Consider the following 22,858-nt stretch of genomic DNA (forward strand, 5'->3'; position numbering starts at 1 on the left):
TGGAAGAAGTAATGCAGATAAGCACAGTGCTGATCCAGTAAACAGATGCTCAGTTCAGCCACACAATGGTACCAGACGAGGAGCTGCAAAGCCTTAGAAGAGAACTGAGTTGCCTTTAGTTTTCTGCACAGGGATGAAATACAGTAGTGTTAACTCACTCTGGTGAAGACATTTAATGTTCATCTCTTTTGTTTTCTTCCCACAAGGGAACGCTGTCAGGGCAAAAATAATGTCCTTTCCTGTGTTGCTAATAACAGCTTGCATGATTAAAATTAACTGAACTGTTAAAAAATAATCCTTTCCGCCATTTACCTTGACAAACAGGAAGGAACTGGTTGAAAATCTGAAGTTGGAAAGCAGCGTGGGTAAAAGTGATCATGAAATGACAGAGTTTATGATTCTAAGGGGAAAACAGGAGAATAAAGACAATGGACTTCAAGAAGGCAGACTTTAGCAAACTCAGAGAATTGGTTGGTAGGATCCAGTGGGAAGCAAGTCGGAGAGGGGGTGGGAAAAAAGAGTTCAGGAGAATTAGTAGTTTTTTAAAGAGACATTATTAAGGGCACAAAAAGCAAATGATACCAATGAATAGGAAAGTTAAGTAGTATGGTAAGAGGCCACCCTGGCTTAACCAGGAGACCCTCAGTGACTTGAAACTAAAAAAAAGTGTCATACAAAAAATGGAAACTAGGTCCAAGGATACATATTAAAAAAACCACAAGTATGTAGGGACAAAATTAGGCCAAGGCAAAAAATGAGATTAAACTAGCTAGGGATATAAAGAGTAAGAAGAAAGCATTTTACAAATACATGAGAAGCAAGAGGAAGACCAAGGACAGGGTAGGCCCATTGTTTAATGAGGAAAGAAAGACAATAACAGAAAACACAGCAATGCCCAAAGTGTTAAATGCCCTTTTTGTTTGTTTTCACTAAAAAAGTTACCAATGATCGGATGACAAATATAGCAACATCAGTGTAAATGAGGTAGGATCTGAGGCTAAAATAGGAAATTACTTAGATAAATTAGATGTCTTCAAGCTGGCAGGGCCTGATGAAGTACATCCTAGAATACTTAAGGAACTGGCTGAAGAGATCTCTGAGCCATTAGCCATTATCTTTGAGAATTTGTGGAGGATGAGAGAGACTAGAAAAGGGCAAATATAGTACTTATCTGTGAAAAAGGAATAAGGACAACCCAGGGAATTATAAACTGGTCGGTTTAACTTTGGTACCCAGAATGGTAATGGAGCAAATAATCAATCTGTAAGCACCTAGAAGAAAATAAAGTAATAAATAGCACTCAACATGGATTTCTCAAAAACAAATCATGTGAAATCAACCTAATATCCTTCTCTGACCAAGGAACAAGCCTTGTGGATAGGAGGGAAGCAGTAGATGTGATATATCTCAACTTTAATAAGGCTTTGATATTGTCTCACATTACCTTCTTGTAAACAAACTAGAGAATCATAGCTTAGATGAACCACTATAAGGTTGGTGAACAACTAGCTGGAAAACTGAACTCAGAGCGTAGTTATCAATGAGCCACAACTGAGGCAGAAGAGCATATTGAGTGGGGTCCTGCAGTAATTTGTCCTGGATCTCCTTCTATTCAATATCTTCATAAATGATTTGGATAACAGCATAGATAGAGAGTACACTTATAAAATTGGCAGATGGTACCAAGCTGGAAGGGGTTGCGAACAGTTTGGAGCACAGGATTAGAATTCAAAATGACCTTGGCAAACTGAAGAAAAGGTGAAATTCAATAAGGACAATAATGCAAAGTATTCCATTTAGGAAGGAATAATCAATTTTACAAATACAAAATAGGAAATGATTGCCTAGAAAGGTGTACTGCACAAAAGGAGTTGGGAGTTATAGTGGATCACAAACTAAATACGAGTCAACAATGTAATACTGTTGCAAAATAAAACCACATCATTCTGGGATGTATTAGCAGGAGTGTTGTAAGCAAGACACGAGAAGTCCTGGTAATTCTTCCACCTCTACTCAGCTCTGATAAGGCCTCCTGTGGAATAGTGTGTCCAGTTCTGGATGACACGCTTCAGGAAAGATGTGGACAAATTGAAGAAAGCCCAGAAGAGAGCAACAAAAATGATTAAAGATCTAGAAAACATGACCTACAAGGAAAGATTGAAAAAACTGGGTTTGTTTAGTCTGGAGCAGAGAAGACTGAGAGGGGACATAACAGTCTTCAAGCATCTAAAAGATTGTTATAGAGAGGAAGGTGATACATTTTTCTCCTTAGCCACTGAGGACAGGCCAAGAAGTAATGGGCTTAAATTGAGATTTAGGCTAGACATTAGGAAAAACTTCTTCTGTAAAGTTAGTTAACAAATTGCCTAGGGAGGTTGTGGAATCTCTGTGGTTTTTAAGAAGAGATGAGACAAACAACTGTCAGGGATGGTCTGATACTTATTCCTGCCTCCATGCAGGGGACTGGACTATTGAGGTCCCTTCCTGTTCTACATTTCTATGATTTGTGCTCTTTGTCTACTTTTAACTGAACTTGGGCAGCAAAGTTAGACTGGTCAATTTCACTTCCTGGCTGTAATGCACTAGCTCTTGGGAGAAGTTAAGAGCTCTCAACATGTTCTAGGACTAGCCCTTTGCCTCTGACCTATTTATTGAGTGCCCAGTCCCTGTCTCAAGGAGCTCCACACTCTAGTATAGACACGGACAAACAGTCCAGACATAGGAGATCCCCAAAGCTATCAGGGGTTCCTGTTCTCCCAGAACTCCCTGTTCTGCAATGCCACAGCCCTTCATAGGGAGCAGGAAGATTGTAAATTGGAAAGGGTTATGAAAGGGAAGAAGGGAAATTCAATACATCTGAAGGAAAGTTTAGGAAATGTAAGTGGTCCCCTAAATTGCAGCCCCATCCCTTTTCCCACTCCTTCAAAGCTCTGTGGCATCGAGAGACAGCTTTAGCCTAACAGACTGCATGCCTGGTCATTTTTAATTCCACTTGCAGTTTAAGGCTTCTTCCTTAACTATATATTGAGAGCTGCCAAGTAGACACATGCCTTATGGCAGCACTTGGCCATTTGGTACATAGCTCATTTCCATAAAATACAGTGCTTGGGGGGGCAATTATGTTAAACCCTAAATACATTGTGTCACCTCCTGATATGGAAATAGCTTGCAATTTTTATTTCTATTTTCCACTTTAGCAGATGCAGAACTCCTAATTGCCTGCTTTTCAAATATGTTTATGCATTTGTATTAAAGTAGATGGAATATATGGGCTAAAGGTGTTAACATAACCCAGTTATTGTCCAACATAAACTGTGTTAAAGAAGGTTTGGGTTTGGTTTACAGAGACCTCAGTCTGCTTATTACCCCAGCAAACACAAAATTAAAAATCATGTTAATCTCTTATTAAAGATAAAGAAAAGAAGGAAAAACAATTAAGGCATTTGAAATGTAAAGTATTAAGTAAGGCTTTTATTTTAACTGCATCCCTTGTTCCCTTTCTCTGTAGCTGGAGAGTGTTTAGAAGGAAAACCCCTCTTGTTTGACAGACTCTTAATGAGTATCAGAGGTGGTAATAACTGTCCTTCTGGGGAAAAGAGAAGAAGTTAGTTGAGATGGGCTGGAGCTGCTGCTGCTGTTGAGAATCATTAAGAAAAGGATCGATACTAAAACAGAAAATATCACGGTGCCTCTGTATAAATCCATGGTACTCCTGCATCTTGAATACTATGTGCAGATGTGGTCACCCCATCTCAAAAAAAATATAATCGAACTGGAAAAGTTTCAGAAAAGGGCAACAAAAATGATTAGGGGTATGGAATGGCTTCCATATGAGGAAAGATTAAAAAGACTGGGACTTTTCAGCTTGGAAAGGAGATGATTAAGGGGGGATATGATAGAGATCTATAAAATCATGACAGGTGTGGAGAAAATAAATAAGGAATTTTTCACTCCTTCTCATAACACAAGAACTAGGGGTCACTAAATGAAATTAATAGGCAGCAGGTTTAAAACAAACAAAAGGAAGTATTTCTTCACACAACCTGTGGAACTTCTTGCCAGAGAATGTTGTGAAGGACAAGACTATAACAGGGTTCAAAAAAGAACTAGATACATTCATAGAGGATAGGTCCATCTATGGCTTTTAGCCAGAATGGACAGGGATGGTGTCCCCAGCCTCATTTTTGCCAGAAGCTGGGAATGGGCAACAAGGGATGGTTCACTTCATGATTACCTGTTCTGTTCATTCCCTCTGAAGCACCTGGCATTGGTCAATACTGGGCTAGATGGACCTTTGGTCTGACCCAATATGGCCTTTCTTATGGTCTATGTTAAAGTTTGATCCTGTTTCATATCAGATGGTGTTTGGGACTCAGCTGGAGTTGGTAAGGGTGGGAGTGTCATCTGAGTCCTTCTCTCGAACCCAGTCTGGTCAAGATATCTCTCAGGATCAGGATGATGAAGTCATGGGGTCCCACAAGGTGGTGGTGGTGGGGTGATAGTGAAGTTCACTCCAGTAACCCATTTTTCTCCCCAAAGTCTCGTAAGGACCCACCAAGGGAATGGTGGGTGGAATAGCCTATCCCCTCATTATTTTGTTCACGAATTAGGCCTAGTTTTCGAAACATGAGGTTTGGTTCACTGATTTTTGGTTCCACGCTTTTCTTGTTTATAAGGGATGATCTTAACACAATCCTTGAGTTATATTGGTATGTTTTTTTGTTTGGACTAATTCAGTCTTTCTGTCTCCCTTTCATCCCTTTTCCCATCAGTACGTGTTGTTATAGGTTATTGTGACATCTTATGAACTTTTATGTACTTTTTACAGTTGAGCTCACAATTTAAGGTAAATTTTAGGCCCAATTATCACAACATGTATCCAACCACCGAGGGCTTAGTTTGGGTAAAAATCACTGTCATGTTGTGGCCATCCCCCAAACACAAACCCACTAGGAATGTTGGAGGGAGGCTCTGCACAAGGATCACAAGCTGATAGGGTAATGGCAAAAAGCTAAGGTTTGTTTTAATGTAACATCCTCCAAGATGAGAGAGGAGGCATCATGTCCTTTAAACATTAAACATCAGTTTGGGCTGCATTGATGTTTCAAACTGTTGAGTCTCAGAAGTTGTGCCAGGCTGTGACCCTGACAAAGTCTTTCCTCCTGGACTAAGCAGTCTTCAAATCCTTCCTTTTAAAACTCTCTTATTCCACAAAACCTGTCCATGATGGCCTCTGCACTCAGTCTGAACCCTTACATGCTGTGCCGTGTGCCTCTGAATGGTTTTATCTATTTCTGAAGCAGGGAGAGTGTCTTCTTTTGTACAGCACAGTGCACATTGCTCACTAATTGTAGTGTCATCAACCCAAAGTGGCGAAATAAAATGGATGAGTCTTGGAAATAGGTTTGTGATTAGAGATGATTCAGAATACAGGATCTAAATCCTGCCCCACAACCCAAACATCATGATTCAGGCCTATCTCTAGCTATTGCATGTTCTACAAAAATCTTTTCTCCCCAAGACATGGACCAAAATTTTCAAACTTGGGTATGAAAGAAGCCACTAAATATGGCATTAAGGAACATAGCTTTAGGCATTCCCGCTTGAAAATGCTGGCTTCAGAATTTATATCTGCTATTGCAGAATTGATGTGTCTGTCTGTATGGCAATATAGATAGGAAGGACAGTGTCCTTTGGATTTGGAATTCACTTCCTTCCCCACTCCCTTCAGCCTTGTTCTGTAATAGCCACGTTTTATTGACTTTCTGGGCTTGCTGCAAAGCTCTTGTATTTAATGGGAGTTGAGGTGGGATTTTTGTTTGTTTGGGGAATGGGAAAGGTGGAAGATTCTGATTTGTAATGTGTGCCTCTGAGTACCTAATAAAGGGATGGAAAAATAGTAGGTGTCATCAAAGTAGGGTTGGTGGGAAGGTAATGCGGAGATGGGAGAAGAGAAACAGGTCCAACGAGTGCTGTCTTTTCTTTCCTTTTATGCTGTCAGGATGCACCAGAGGAACAACTCCTATACGTGTCAGTCATCTACACCATTGGATATGCTCTTTCATTCTCTGCCCTGGTAATAGCAACTGCCATCCTTCTTGGATTCAGGTAATCCTGATGCAGTTCAAAGCAGAGTGGAAGCAGCCACGCTGTTCTTCCAGTCTAAACAGCATCAGACTTTTGAAACATTCAGCTTCTCCCTTCTACCATCTCCCTGTTCTACTCCTTTCATCCTCTCACCCTTCCCTGCTCCCCTCTTGCACCTTATCTCTCCCAAACATATTTAGCTTCTAAACTACTAGGAGTGCTGGTTGAAATATTTTCCACAAAATGAAAATTTGTCAAAATATGCTGTTTCACTGAAGCTGAAATGCTTTGCGGAGGTGTATTGGTTTTGACAAAATTTTCATTGGAAGGGATGAGAGGACAGACTGATTCTATCATACGCTAGGGTGGTGAGGGGATTGGCATCGGAGGTGGGGAAACCCATGTTCAAGTCCCTGCTCTGCCTGATTCAGAGCAGAATTTTTCATCCCAGATCAAAATGAGATCAGAATCAGGGACTCGAACCTGTCAGACGAGCCTCCCCACATGAACACCTCAAGGTTTTGATCTGAAAACAGACACTTTAATGCAATTCCATTTTTGCCAAAATATTTGAAAGATTTTTGTTCCACTATGGAACAATTCCACACACACCCCCCCCAAACCTGCTAATGGTGCCATGAAACAGAATTGCCATCCTCTGGTCAGCTCTAGGTATTCGTTTCTTCTAGGTATGACTCCATCAAATTCTGTGGAAGAGCATAGAAATTAACAGAGTTTGGTGACTGAGAAGCCATTGAAAGGACCCTGGAACATATGTTAGATTGCTTAGGTTTGGTCAAAAAAAATGCTGGCAGCCTGACCTAGATCATACATCTTTCCATAAATGCACCATGCATGCCTGCTGCAATTTCATTGACTCTAGCCTGGTTTGTCTGAATTTGGGGGATACTGAGCACAACAGGTGCAAATATGGGGGCATTCAGAATGACAGGTAGAAAGTGCAGGAAATGCAGATATTTGATCTTGGTCTATTGTATTTTATCTTTTTTTAGCTGAGAAACATGGGACCAGTGACTGCTCTTTGCATTCCAAAGAGAGCTTAAAATGACCACAACTGAGTTGAAATTTGTGGGAAACCCAGAAAGACAAGTTCTGCCTCCGTCAATGCCATGGGAGGATTATGATGATTCACATGTTTAGGCATTAGTACAGTTTAGGGATTCAGAGTCACTGCTCTCTGGCTACCACTAAATCACCCCTGCCAGAGATGACTTCTCCCCAGAATTCATAAAAATACTCTGGAGGAGCAATTTATTTTGCTGTTGAAATGGTGCAGATTGAGCCAACATGGCAGGTGTTTTCAAAATCTTTCTGGAGGAGGATGTCCAAAACTCCCAACCACAGTTCAAATCTCTCCAGCTGAGCACTGTGTTCTGCTGTCAATCCAAGAACAAATAACTTCAGTTTCAAAAGTGCTAAGTGACAAATGTACTTGCCTTTTGCAACATTTATGAAACTTGAGCACAGTAACATAAGAAAATGAAAAACTGAATAGCAACAATGTTAGAGGCTTCACAAAAACATGAAAAAAGGAGCCATTTTAAAGTCTTTAAATTTCAAAAAATGTTTGTTCAACTTATAATTATCAGGACAAATTCTAGTTGTCAGAAGGACTTTTCCCTTGGAATTAACATCCGCATGTTGTTGGACTCTGACTGCAGCCTCAGCTTCTAACTATCCACAGCAACCTTGCGTGCTTACAGAGCTGGGAGCAGAAACCTGGTTCCAAACCACAGATTTTTCCACCTTGAGCTGAAGGAAGATCTCTGTTCGCTATAGACTATCCTTTATATTAATTCTAAGGTGCAACCAGCCAAGAGAGGGCAACGTGCTCACAAACAAGTAGTGTCCAGTCCTGCTCCCACCGAAGTCAATGGTAGAAACCTTCTATGCTTAACAATGGAAACAGGATAGTCCCCATACCGCCCATTGAAATCAATGGGAGCAGTATTGGACACCTAAACTACCCACAATGCAGATAATCAGTAACTGTATTTACTTACAAATTATTTTCTTCATTCACCTCTCTCTCTGTGTGTGTGTGTGTGTGTGTGTGTGTGTATGTGTATGTGTATGTGTGTATATATATATATCTGTGTATAGATGGTGTCTGACTTTTCAAGCAGATTTAAGAATATGGAAAGTTTGAAGGGGTAGCAACAAGCTAGTTTTGAGCTAGAGGGTGACCAAAGTTAAACATGGTTAAATTGTGAAATGACCTGTAACTTAAAAGTGGCTTAATGAATCTTCTTCAAACTTTGCAGAAATGCTCTTTTTTTGCCTTCTGAAGAAATCTAGAAAATTTCAGGCCAAATCTATTTTCCAAGCCAACGTTGCAGAGCTGAAAAATTAGGACTTTAAAATATAGGCGTAACAACAGTTCCTCTATAATATGCTCAGTATATTTTTCAGAAATAAAAAATAATCACTTCCAGCAGAGCATAGCTTAATATGAATTTTCTAAGTGGCGCTGCCTACTTTCTTGATCCTAGTTGTGAGAATGTGTCTTTGTTTAAATGGAAAAACAAGTTAATAGAGTTCCCCCATCTCTCCCCTCTGCAGCATGTGTGCTTCTGCTTACATAGAGTTTGTCACAAGCTGAGGGAGGAAATATTAGTGGGAGAACTCTGGTAAAATATTGACAGCACTTCATTGCTGAGTTTCAATCACACAACTCCGGTTTCCTTTGCCCACCCAAAACACATTTTGACAGGTAGCAATTTTGTCTGGCTATTGAAATTCACGAAGATGATGATCTTCCGTCATTGTTTATCATCACCACAAAGGTGAAAATCGTGTTTCTTTTAGACTCATGGAAGGCGTTTGTGATCCTCTCAGGATGCTGTTGATGAATATAGTCTTCTCTTGTTGTCTGTGATAATTAATATGTATGATAATTTCCCTTCACGGGGACAGATACTTTAACATAGTCTGCTGCTGTGCTGCGCACCAGCACATGAACCCTTCCAAAGTATTCCTGTTGCACTCTTGTTTTCTGTGCTGAAGGATCACTTAAATCGTTTAGACGCAGCATTATGTAAAAAGTTCAGTCCTTTAGCTCCCTCAGCTGTGATCACTGTAATTAAGGTTGTAAATTGTGTTTCATTATAACTCCCTATTTTTCACACACTCCAGTTGTTCTGAAATATTCACCTTTTGGGCGGAAATTTTCTAGGTCAGGCTTCTGCCTAAAGGTGAATATTTGTTAGAGAGTTTCAGATCCCCGCAGCCATTCGCAAGTAATGAGTTACCAGTGACTCATCTGCATGGGTATCCACTGATTTTTGAACAGAATCTATCAATTCCACTCTCACTCATACCCATGGTATCATTGCAGCTTACACACACTCACTGACTCAGGCTTTGCTTTCTTGTTACAGGCATTTGCACTGCACTAGGAATTACATTCACCTGAATCTCTTCATGTCTTTTATCCTACGTGCTGTATCTGTCTTCATTAAGGATTCTGTGGTGAAGTGGATGTACAAAACAGCTACGCCTGAGCACCAGTGGGAAGGACTCATCTCCTACCAGGTAGGGGCAAGAGTCATGTTGCTTCTGAGGACAGTGGTCCATCATCTGCATGAAACTTTCGCTTTGTACTGAGGTTTGTCCAAAATATTTTCTTCACTTCCACAGGGTTTTCCTTTGAGTCCCTTGGCAGACTTCATACAGTTCTAGTAATGCAATCCCAGTCTTGTTACCTATGAATAATTGCTACCCCATTGTGTTTCTTGTCCTATTGAAGGTTTGTCCCCATGGGGCAGAGAAAACATCAAGAGCAGTTCCCCCCCACCCATGTATTGGTAAATGCCCCATACCTCTCCCCCCTGCCTCCATACTCACCATTTCCAGTGATGACAACAGAATATTCTGACAGATGTTCCATTGCAACAGGTGACATTGTCCAGCCAATCATGTGACCCAGTGAGCTGGTCATTCTTGGGGGACTGTATAGTCCTGCTAACTATGGTGATTTGATTTGAATGTGAGTCCAAATCTGGGAGGAGCTAAAGTAACATGTCACTTAAACTTTAGTCTGAATATAGAAAGTATGTAAATATTCTGTGATGATGCTGAAACCAGAGAACTGCTTTCTCTCCCGTTGAGAGCTGATATGTAAAATGTAACCAAGTTGTGAGAGACAGTGATATGGAAATTAAATGGGAGTAGATACTTATCGGCTGTGATTCTAGGTCATATGCAGGAGGTTAAAGGCACTGGAAAATGGAAAAATCAGGAAGGGGTTTTTAATCTCTCTTTGAGCACTGTGATAGGAACCGTAGGCATTTTTTACTTTCCACTGAACGGGGATCACCTGTTGGGACCAGATGGGTGCATCCCACATGATGATCAGTTTCTTGTGATTTGTAACATGCAGACTTTGGGGTGTACCGACAAGCTGATATAAAATCATAAATGTGAGGATTGGCAATGACCTCCTGGATTGTCAGTCAGTCCCTCCCTTCAAGCAGGCAGGGCTGAGTACTTCTGCATAGTGTGTAAACAGTGCTGTGTAGTTCAGATTTGTTTTATGATTTGATGGGCAAGTGAATTTGTTAATTGTATTTGTTTGGATTCCTGAAAAGTTGTAAAATTCAGAGAAATGGCCAAGAGGGTTTTGCAGTCAGATATGATGCATCAGGGCAATATTGCTCTGGTATCACACATCACTTGCCTTTGAAGAATTCGCAGCATTGTGGCATCAACTGTGTGTTCTGGAATAGTGGAGTTCTTATCTGTAGAATATAGTATCTGTGGACCTGAAATTTTTCAGTGACTGATTTCAGTAACTGGAGACAATCTTGTAGCTACTCTTCTCTTCCCTTCTCCTATACTGTACTGGCAAACTACCACTTAAGGTATACACAGGGGAATATTCAGAGCAGTAGATATGTAAAGAAACAAGGGTCAATGTTCTTCTATACAGTTCTCTGCTTTCGAATTCACCTGCTGTGTTTCTGAAGTACAGTAGCTGACCCTTAGTTATCCCAGTGGTTAGGTGTGATCCATTTAGTGAAGATATGTTTTGACTAGGAAGAGGAGTGTACAGTTAATCCTGTTCTTCTGTTCATGTTACTAGAACTTCGGGGGGGGGGGGTTGTCTCCTTTTTTTCACCACCCCTGCTACATTCACTGACCTGTATTTTCTGCTCTCTCAGGAGTCACTCAGCTGCCGCCTGGTTTTTGTGATGATGCAGTATTGTGTGGCTGCAAACTACTACTGGCTGTTGGTGGAAGGCATGTACCTGTACACACTGCTGGTCCTGTCGGTCTTTTCTGAACAGAGAATTTTTCGGCTTTATCTCTGCATTGGCTGGGGTAAGTCAGTCTCTTGTTTTCTTTCTCATATTATCTACTGGTTGCTGAGTGCATTTGCCTACACGGTCACTGTGGTGACTACCCTATCTCATACTTTGTGACAGGTGAAATAGGAAAAGCTATCTGTCTACGCATATTCTCTTCTGTAACTGTTGGATTCAAATCCTGCTTCCCATTCCTTTTCTGTTCCTAATATCTGACCTGATGCTTTTAAAATCCTTTATAGATATTACACTATTTTAGTTTCTTATATGAGAGCCTTTAGCTGAAAACAGTGGCTATGCATAAATCTCGTACATTCATACATTAGGCATCATGGGACATCTATATAACTCCATGAAGTCACCGAGACCCTGCAAAATTTACTAACACCTTCAAACTTCTATAAACTGAATGACAGATGCACAATGCTTTACCGTTGTATGTTAGGGTATGGCTACACTTACAAATCTGCAGCGCTGGTAGTTGCAGCGCTGGTCGTCCAGCTGTGCAGGGCCAGCGCTGGTGTGTGGCCACACTCACAGCTACCAGCGCTGGTGTGTGGCCACATTTGCAGCATTTGCAGCGCTGTTGGGAGTGATGCATTATGGGCAGCTATCCCAGCATTCAAGTGGCAGCAACGTGCTTTTCAAAAGAGGGGGTGGGGTGGGGCGTAGTGTGACAGGGAGCAGGCGAGAGAGAGAGAGGGGATTTTTGGAGCCAACACTGTGTGTTACCTTCCTGCCTTGAAAAATCAGAACATGTTCCCAATCCCTTACCCTTAACTCTTAACTGCAAACAGCCTGCAGCCAACGGACTCCCTCTCTCCCCTCTGCCCCGTTTCTGTCAAGCAAACACTCACTCCCTGCCTGCCTCATTATCTCATTTGATTGTTCACAGATTGATCACAGCAAACAGGAGCTGTGTTTGTAGATAAGCAGCTCCGGGATCAATGGATCAACGGAGCTACGGAGCTCTGAGTTCACAACAAAACAAAGAGAGGCTGCATAACAAAACAAAGAGAGTAATTTATAAAAGCATTCTGGGATATCTGCTAATACCCTGGAGGCCAATAACAGTGCTGGTGTGTGGCCACACTTGATGACCAGCGCTGCAGCACCAGCGCTGCAATCTTTATTCCCCATGCTGAGCCAGGTGTATGGCCAGCGCTGCAGCCAGGGAGTTGCAGCGCTGGATGTGCCCTGCAGGTGTGGACACTTACTAATTGCAGCGCTGGAAAGCCTCCACCAGCGCTGCAACTCGCAAGTGTAGCCACACCCTTAGTTGCTTGACGTGAAAGACCTTTATGCTGTATAACTGTAATAAGATGGAACAGGGCAATCAAGAATAGCCCTCATGTCAAAATCTTGCTTTACATAACAGCAGTTTTCATCTGAAGACAGCAGCACCTCCAGGAGGAAATGCTAGCCACTCCTAGATGCAAGCGAGTGGATTTCCTTGTATGTACAACGCAGGGTTATAGCTCATGCAGTCAACATCTATGTGGAATATTATTGGGACTGCTAAATGAAGGTAATGATAGGTCAGCTCTACTGTATGGGCAGAACAAGTGGTTATCTTCTGGAAAGCGATGGAATGTGACTATTGTGCATGTGCATGAGCGAGATTAGGGGTTGTGATGAGTAGGATAAGTTTCAGTCCCTTGAGCCTGAGCTGTCTGTAATAGAAATGCTAAAGGTCTGAATCTTTCACTCTCCAGCTAAGCTTCTCTTTGTTAAACTAAATAGATTGAGCTCCTTGTGTCTGGCACTGGTAAAGCCTGTTTTCTAATTCTTTAACCATTCTTATGGCTCTTCTATGAACCCTCTCCAATTTATCAACAGTTTTAATTGTGTTACATAGGAACAAAGGACCGGAAGGGATCTCCTGCGTCCCTGAGCCCAGTCCAGTCCTTTGCTATCACGAGCAGCCCCATCGTGTACTCCTGTTCATAAATTTATCAAGCTCCATCTTAAAACTGATTAGGTTGTTTGCTCCCACAACTGCTGCTGGAAGACTGCGTTCTTTCACATTTTCTGTATTGGCCTTCTGTGAATATGCTAGCAAATGTGTTGACTGGTGAGATTCATATAAATGATCCATTGCAAATTACTAACTGACCTGTATTTAATACACAGTGATATATGAAAGGTGAAAGACTTCTGGTGTGTTGATGGGAATAAATAAATATGAGGAATAACAAATCTCTGCTGTAAAAGCAGCAAAGAGTCTTGTGGCACCTTATAGACTAACAGACGTTTTGGAGCATGAGCTTTCGTGGGTGAATACCCACTTCGTCGGATGCAATGGAATCTCTGCTGGAATGTGCAAGCCAAAACAGTGCTGCTGTATCCCTTTCTTTACCATTTTATATTGTGTGCATAGCAACAGAACCTACATGCTGTGTAATCATTATTAAAATCATACATAGCTCAAATCCTATGAGCAGTCCTGCCCCTTATAAAACTTATAAGGCATCCAACTCACCAGGGAGCAAAACAGAACAGAAATGAAAACAAAATTATATTCTGCAAAAATGCCAAAAATCCTGTATAAGAAATAGTGGGGAGGGGCGGAGGGAAGTATTTTGTCTGAAAAATGTCTGCTTTCAGTTCAGCCTCTGGCAAGAACAAAAGATGAAAATGATGAAGAAAAATGACAGTCCTGTTTGTTCTCCCTCATCTTTCAAGTTTTACTACTGTCAATTTATTTAATTTTTGAGTTTGTGAAAATGACTGGCAGTGCCAGTTTGGCATTCAATGTCTAGGCATCATCCACACTTCCTGCCAGCACTGTTGACTCCTAACCTGCAGAGTCCCTTACTATTCCAACCCTGGGTACTTGTACAAAGCATTGCCAATGCACCTTCATTCACAAATATAGCAGCCTCTACTACTCCTATCCTGGAAAGTGCCCTCAGAAGAGTTCATAACTCGTTCCTACGTCAGGCTTAACGATTGTGAATGTAACTACTGACAAAATGAAGCAAGAATAGATTTTCTTCCTGTCTCTCTGCCTTGCGCATTATTCTTTCTTCATGAATATGTAACCCTGGTTCAGATCTCTTTATGCCATGAATGCTCAGAAGGTCTTCTAAGTAGACTGATTTTTCTCAATGTAATGTTCATGTTTGCCCCAATGAGACAAGATGTTCCTGTTCTAGGTGAAAGAGTCCTGTAGCTTGACATAGTTTATCAGTTGTTAAAAGATCACCCTAGCAACAGAAAGGAACTAGTAGATTAAGAAAAAAAATAGAAGTGACGTGTGTTCAGTTGCTAGTGCCTCATGTCATCCATCTAACAATGGGAAGTTATGGACATGGGTCATGGATATGCAAAGGCCTTGAGGACAAGGATCTCAAAGGTTGCCATTATCTAGCAGTACAGTACACATTGCATATGATGAATCACACCTGATAAAGCTGAACCAAAACACAAGCACCTTCTGTTTTTTACCAGAGCTGGTTGAATAATTTCTTGACCTCCACTAATTTTTTCACCACTCGCCATTGTTAAATGAATGTTTTTACATCAAATTTTGGTTTGTTCTGAATATTTGTTTATTAACTACTTCTCCTTTTTTTTAGTTGTAATTATAATTGAGCCACGTGATTGGTCACAGAAGCCTCGCAGTATTGTTTCTGCTTCCTGGTTGGATAACACTAATTTTTCTGTGTGTGATCACATATATATATATATATATATATATAGGTTTGCGCTTCTCCCAGACATCCACATGAACAGAACCATTGGAGTGTTTATGAGCAACCACTGAATCCAGCTCGCTGGTTTTGTTCCCCTGAATGTTTGCAAATACTATTTTTTGCAGTATTTGCTCTGCTGTAGTTCTTGTGCTTGGCAAGTGCTGTGCATGAAGTCACAGAACAAATAAGAGCTAAATAGGCTGGGCCAAATTCATCCTCATGTATATGAAGATAAAGGAATTTACACCCTAGATAAATTTGACTGGCACTTTAGGGGCCTGATCCTCAGCTAGTGTAAATTGTTGTAGTGGATCTGGCCCAGATTTTAGGCCTAAATGCTGAGCTTTGTTAAAATTTGTCATAAGCTGGGCAGCAGCAGCTAACAAACGCATATTGTTCCCAGAGATGTACTGACATGAGTCAGTGATGATGATTTGAAACCCATGCAATTTCTGGGTGATAATATAAAGAGGTGGTGGTTAAATCAAAACTACCATGTTCGTTTAGTTTCTGTTAAAACGTGGGGGATGAAAATGCTTTCCAAATGAGGTGGAAAAAAAGCAATCTCAGTGGGGTGTTTCTCTGTTGTGCCTCTTGGCAAGGTTAATAAATAACAGGCTGTAAAATGCTAAATTACAAAATATTTTAAAATAATTTTTCAAGTGCATGTTAGCAAAAGGTTAATAATTGACGATTATTATTGTTACTATTATTATTTATTATGATGTGCTCCATTCACATCAATGCAGATTTGAGTTTATTTTTCTTTGGTTGTAGAAATAAGTAATTGATTTTTAAAAATTCTGTTCCGTTCATTATTATAAAACAAATAGTCATATAGCAAAACTGGAAAACATGTAAAACCTTTCCTGAATGATGTAAGTAAAATAATGCAAGGCAAATTTTCACCTCATTTCACAAATCAGGAGTCATTTATGTGAACATCACTTTTATATTCACAAGAATCCCTGGATTTTTTTGTCAGGAATCTCCTTTATTTATTTATTTATTTATTTTTATGGCTACATCCTTGTAGAAAATAGTGGGGAAAGTGGAATATATGGAGAGAGCAGTGTTATATTTTTGCTTGTTTCCATGAATTATTATTGTTTATATTACCTTAGCACCAAGGAGCTCCAGTCATGGACCAGAACCCCATTGTGCTAGGTGCTGTACAAACACAGAACAAAAAGACAGTCCTGACCCCAACGGGCTTACAGTCTGAATTGTGCAAAACATTTTGTGATTTCACACATGCACTCATGTAATGTATTGTGCATGCTATGTAAACCAAAGCCCACAGCTTCCCCTTGTCACTACCATGTGCAAAGCTGCTAGAAAAATTATACTGTATCCAGAACAGAAGCAGTAGCAACAACAAAAGAACTCTCTTATGGGCCATATTGGCAAATGGCGGGGCAGGTAGATGAGTTATTCCCTTCAGTCTAGAAGGCAGCACAGCTGTAGCTAAGCAGAATATTGACTCAGAAGCAGCAGGCTCATTTGCAGTGGAAAAGAGACTGTTGTTGCTATTTATTTCTGATACCGCCCACAATGAGCTGAATGCTCCACAGACATAAGAGCCCCAAAGCGCTCTTGCTCCACCAGAGACAAAACAGACATGGAATGCAGGGGGGAAGGAATACCAAATGTAAAGTGGTCATGGTGATGGTGACACATTGGTATTTTTTGTTTGTTTTTTGTTTCTTAAAATACATAGATTATTCCTAATTACAGCATTCAAGGCAGCAAGACTTGTTCTTTTAGTCCGAGTCTGAGAGCAGACACTGAACCCAAGTCACCCCGACTAACTAAATCAGCACTGTATAAAATAGTCTATGAGAACAGCAGATTACACTTCAACCCATCCATACGCCCACCAGCAGTTACTGGAACAGGGAACTTTTTACATTCAGAAGAGGAGGAAAATGATGATACCCGAGCAACATCCCACAATTGCAATGTGCAGGGAGAATGACACAACGAGGCAATTAGCAGCACTAAAGACTAACAGGAATATATTAATAAAAAGCCAAACAGATTCTCTGAGCTCCTGTAGCAATTTTACACCCAGCTGTGCTCACAGGAGGGAAGCTGCCATTCAGAAAAGTTGACAACAGAAACCTACTCCAAGGAAGAAAGAGCTGCAGGAATGAAGCTATTGAATACAGGAAGCCAGACTAGGCTATCAGTGTCTAAAGCCAGATTGCAAGGAAGATCGGTTTGGAAGAGATCCAGGAAGAACACTTTCTTTCAAAGTCTTATTTAGACTCAGTGTAGCAATTAGATATGTTTGTTCCATTAGCCATTTCCTTTTAAACTTGCTTCTTCAAGTAAAAGACTTTGTTAAAACAGGGATATCAAGAGCCTTATTAAAAATACTGCAGCATTCTACACTAGTGGCCACAAGCTCTGCAGTTGCAAGCTGCTGCATTTTGAACCATTGCTCTTGTTGCTTCAGACTTTCCAAACAGATTAGGGGATTTAGACACACTGAAGTTGTGTGTGTCTAAATCCCCTGGTTGACTTTGAAACTCTCAGCCACTTTTTTTTCCTCTACACAGAGTAATTGCAAACTTTATATCAGAAGGACCTTTATTTTAGATTAAGGGCATGGCTACACTGAAAAGCCTGCCGTGGCCAGGGATAAGGTACGATGGTAGAACTGCATGTGGAGCCCAGGCATAGAATAGCTGGGGTGGGTGGGAATGTCAGGCTGAAAGTGCATTGGTGGAACTGTGTGTAAGAAGTTTTCCTAGCTTACAGCGCTTAGCACAATGGCACCTGCTTTATTACTGGGGTTCCTAGGCTATATGTGATATAAATAAATAACAGTAATACTCAACCCAGTGTTATAAACCCCTCAGTTTCATGAGCACCAAATTGATGGAAACGATTCAGAAATAAAAATTAACTGTGTCAAATGTGATTCAAATTATGAGGTCTATTTTTGGAGAAAAACTTTTGGGTCTGTAGCAATGCAGATGTAAAGTGTAACCATGAATCTAATAAAAGATACCATTGATCTTGTTATCTCCTTTTTAATATAATTTGCAGTTATCTTATCCTGTGGCTGCCACTTAAAAAATCATAACATTAGAGATACCATAGTTTTTCCTCTGAACTGAGAATAGATAGTTGGTAAATGTTGACTTGCTTCCATGGGGTACTGTGATGCATGTAATCTTAGAAATGTGTGGATAGAATTAAAGATCTGCAACGTCTAGATCTCTGATCCCAATGGACATACTGGGGAAAAAGAGAGGGAGAAAAAGCTGTGTTCCCTTCGCTAATACATTACCAAGCCATTAACTCACTTTGACATCTTTTCATAGTCTAGCCAAACCACTATACGTACACCAAAATACATCGTGGGTTTGTTTCTAAATCATGTGAAGTTAAGGTTTCCCTCCTGTGAACATGCACTCTTGGTACATTACACAAAAGTTACCCTAGACTGAGTCTTCGAGCAAACCACACGTGCTTGGGGCGTGTCTAGCCTAACAGTCACAATCATGTAAATTAACTCAAGTTAATTAGCAATCAAGACCAGGATCACAAACTCTTGTCCAGGCAAAGCCTTTGTGATCTTTGAAAACTAATTCATTTAGGAGATGCTGGAGACATTACTGTTTTTCGGTGCTATAAATCACAAGAGAAACACTGCTTCAGATTATACAGTCCATTGTAAACTGGATTTATGTGGATTAAGTAATATCGTGGGGACATACCCTGACCAGGACATTACAACAATAAGAGACTCTATCCCTCATAGCCCTGCTACTCTGAGAGTCTGTCCTAGATTATATACTGAGCCTAGCACCTCCTGGAACAGAACTTTTGAAGTTTGGTCAGTGCTGCATGTATATTCAAGCAGTACAGTCAATATCAATTAAAACTCATAAATTTCCACAATACTGTCAAATCTCAAGGCCTTGGATTAAAGTGCAGTGACATGGGACATGACTGATGTAGCAGCACTGGATAGCAACTGGAAGGAGGCGGAGGAGATGCCAATCACCATGTTACCTTTAATTAATTGAGTACTTTCTAATCAGAATACTGAAGTGGTTCAGTAATGACAGGCTTTGTCTAGCTTGGCCCTTTTAAAATATATCACTAATAATTTGAATCTCACTGAATCAAAAAATCAAGTAATGCAATTAAATATGGAGAGATTTCTGATGCATCCAGGCTATGGAGATCTCCACAAATCATAGCACTTATCACTCTAAACATCTGTTCCTTTACTGAACTATATCTTGTTCTCTCAGAGTGTGCATGTTTCATCTTGTAAATTTCATATTAGGGTGACTTTTAATCCAGCCTTAATTCCCTGCAAAGTCAAGAAGGGAAAAATGCAAAGACTAATTTAATAGCTTCCATGAATCAAAGACTCATTTGGGATTGAAAGTGATCTGCAGTGGGTCGCCTAAGCCACTTCCTAGGCGTCCTAGCACAACTGGGGGCTTGTCTACCTGGCCCTGCAGTTCGGACAGTGGGGGTGTTAATTGCATTGCATCCTAGCGTGCATCACTGTAACTCCCCTATATGAATGCTGTGGGTGCAAACTAACAGGTACCTAACTTACATTAATGCAGTCCTGTTTGACGAGGACTAGGTTACTGCAAACCAAGTACCTTGAGTTTGTGTCTGCAGCGTCCATAAGGGGAAGTTACAGGGCAGCACTTTAGTGCACTCTGTAATTCACCTCCCTGTCGTCTAGGAGGTGCTCTGTAGCCCAAACTGTGGGGCCACATAGACCGTTCTCACTAGCCCATCCTGACAGATGCCCGCACAATCTCAGGATTGAATACCTCCAGTGATGGTGATTCGACAGCCTTCCCCTGGCCGGCTCACTCCATTGTCCTTATGATTACTCTAGTTATAGAACGCTTCAGAAAGTTTCCTTGCTGCTGCTGCTGCTGCTGCTGCCTGTTACTTCTCATTCTGTCCTTACTGACAAGGAAGGGTAATTGACCCTTTGTCTCTTTGTAACACCCCGGTCTCCTGGGTGGCTGGGAAAGAATACAGTACAACACAACTGAAAGTTATTGCAGCATAATTCACATTGCAGATACTGTTTTGAGCTTTCCAGACCACTGTGGATCATAACACTTCTTTCACTCTCTCCCCCTCCCCACACCTTTAAATACACTCCATGGATTATACACCACCTTACTTGGCACTAATGAGGGTAAAAAACCTGAAAGGGTGTGCAAGGAGGGACAGATTCACAGAGAAATTATGGAAATGTGACACCTTGTTCATTCTTGAGACAGTGTTTCATCCCTCTTTGTCTAATGAAACATTTCCCCCCTTTGCATTGTTTCTGGACATTTCCAGCACTATCAGTTGACAGATGCACTTTTTAAGTGTATATTTAAATGTGGGTAAATGTAATGCAAGTGAAAGGCGTTGGATTGATGGCCCTTGAGTCTGTATAACAGCACTGCAAGCTTCCCCCAGAAAACACCTCCCATTCTGTATTCACTCTGACCTAGTTGGAGCTCCCGAATTTGGTCTCCGGGGCCCATTCAATGAAAGCTACCAACAAGAGGTCCAATTAGTGCCAGTTTTGGAGGTGGTTTTTGTCACACAAACACCTGTCCACTCGGAACTAGACTGATCCCCCTAACTCATTTTATATAAGCCACTAAATAGCTGCATGACGGTAACTTAGCAGCATTGCTGACCTGGAACAGTGATGGGTAGGTACACTGGATGGGAGCTGCAAACCTGTCACTGGCTAATTATGTTGCTCTTAGTCATATGAGGTTTTAGTCCTTCCTGCTTTTCCTTGTTTCTGATTGTCAGTATCTATCTTGTCTCCTCTCTTCTCAGGTGTACCAATGCTGTTTGTTATCCCCTGGGGAATTGTCAAGTACCTTTATGAAGATGAGGGGTTGGTTCAGTTCTAATATCTAGCTGATATTTCATTTGTGGAGTGTGTGTGTTGGGGGTCATTTTTGGTTTGGTTTGATTGTTTTGGCAATGGCTGATGTGCTGAAATCCCATGTAGTTGCTTATGTTGTGTATGAAGCTCTTGCATAACATTTCTGAAAGACACACAAGCTCATTCCTGGTCAGAATTTTCCATATGTCTGTTTATCTATTCCTCTGCAGGTCAAAGAGAGGTACATTTGTATCTGTTTTTCAGCAGCTACAATATCCATTGTAGAGGTCGTCATACCTGATCAGACTATCTTTGATAGTCTGCCTCTGGCAATAGCCTCTTCAGGATGCTTCAGAGGAAGGCCAAAACCTCCCACAAAGTTCTCTGTTTGTGTTATTCCTTCCTGACCCCTGTAGTGATCATCTTATGCCTTGGAGCAGAGATCTGATTATCCATTCTTGTCTTAGCTTCCATTATTCAGGCCATTATAAAATACAGCCATGTTGTCTGTCTGGCTGCCCTTGCATTGCAGAGAATTGCACAGGTTGACTACATTGCATAAGGAAATGGTGTAGAACTTGAAATACTTGTTTTGTTAACTTTCACAATAGCCGCTGATTTGAAAAATCAGTGACATCATTTAATTTTACCAAAGTTTATTTCTAGCAACAGGCTAGTAGCAGCTTTCCTCTAATAGGGACTGGCTGGGAGCATGGAAATAATGTGATGCATGGCCAATGTCCTTTGCGCTGATAAACAGTTCTACACTATTTATTTTTTATTCTGCTTACCACCTTTTGGGCCCTGTTGCCACTCAGTTTACCCTCCCCGCTGCACCTTCCTAGAAAACCTTGTTTAAACACAGTCCTTTCCTAGGCAGGTACCAATATGGTGTGAAAATTCACTGTAGTTGGGCCCAACATTGTATCAACTCTCCCCTTGACCGAGTATTCAAGGGATGGGATATCAGGAATCAGTTTTTATTTGTGTCTTTCATAATACAAAATGGTTTGCTCAAGTCACCTCTAACTCTTCTCCTTTCCAGGCTAAAATAATCCTAGGGTTTTCTGACTGTTCTGTCCAGGTCTGTCTCAACTGTATTCTGTAATAAGACCTTGGCTCCAATGATGTTGCAAGTTTTGTCCAAATGATCAGTATAGCTTTACAGGGCTGCCGGGGGGTGGGGGGGGAGTGGGGCAATATGCCCCGGGCCCCGCAGGGGCCCCCACGAGAATATAGTATTTTATAGTATTACAACTTTTTTTTATGGAAGGGGCCCCTGAAATTGCTTTGCCCCAGGCTCCCTGAATCCTCTGGGCAGCCCTGTAGCTTTAAAGAGCTTGAACAGCCTGTCTTTCTGTTGCTGTAGAAAATGTATTCAAAGTGCTCTCCCTCAGCTTTCTGCATTATGCAATGCTCAGAGCTGACTTATGATTTCTATTAAAAAAAACCTGTTGCTGGCTGCCTTCAGCAGACCCTAAAAGGGGCAATTTTGCATCTTATTAGGTTTTCTAAATCTTGTATAAATATTTGTAAAATACTGTAATAAATCATCTTGTGCAGCTTCCTCTCTGAAGGGCAAGATTTCTATGCCTCAGGCCTCAGGATGGCATTTGTTAGTGCGTCTAGGGATATCTTTTATGCCATTTGCCATAGTGCTGCCACTGTGGATGTGCAGAAGGCTGTAAATTTCATTTGTGACTCAACTATCTCCCCAGTTATGAGGCATAACTAGAAATAAATAAGGTCAGGGCTACAATGGCTCAATGTTCTAGGCAATCCTGAGAATGTAACCACTCAGAATAAAGGATTGTAGCCTGCAAGGACAGATCTACTTGCAAACTGTCTCC

At 41.0% G+C, this 22,858-nt stretch overlaps 1 protein-coding gene across 1 annotated transcript in view; it reads left to right on the plus strand.

The window, feature by feature from the left end:
• LOC123356907 (glucagon-like peptide 1 receptor) overlaps positions 1-22,858 on the plus strand; it is a gene marked incomplete at its 5' end in the record, with an annotated part of 54,862 nt that overhangs the window by 18,682 nt on the left and 13,322 nt on the right. The window contains 4 exons of the mRNA XM_045000163.1: positions 6,002-6,108; positions 9,489-9,642; positions 11,271-11,430; positions 20,957-21,017. Coding sequence (XP_044856098.1) covers positions 6,002-6,108; positions 9,489-9,642; positions 11,271-11,430; positions 20,957-21,017 — 482 coding nt within the window. The remainder of the gene's footprint in view (positions 1-6,001; positions 6,109-9,488; positions 9,643-11,270; positions 11,431-20,956; positions 21,018-22,858) is intronic.

This window comes from Mauremys mutica, unplaced genomic scaffold (assembly GCF_020497125.1).
Source record: "Mauremys mutica isolate MM-2020 ecotype Southern unplaced genomic scaffold, ASM2049712v1 000037F_np12_subseq_17987338:18197016_obj, whole genome shotgun sequence".
Classification (NCBI taxonomy): domain Eukaryota; kingdom Metazoa; phylum Chordata; order Testudines; family Geoemydidae; genus Mauremys; species Mauremys mutica.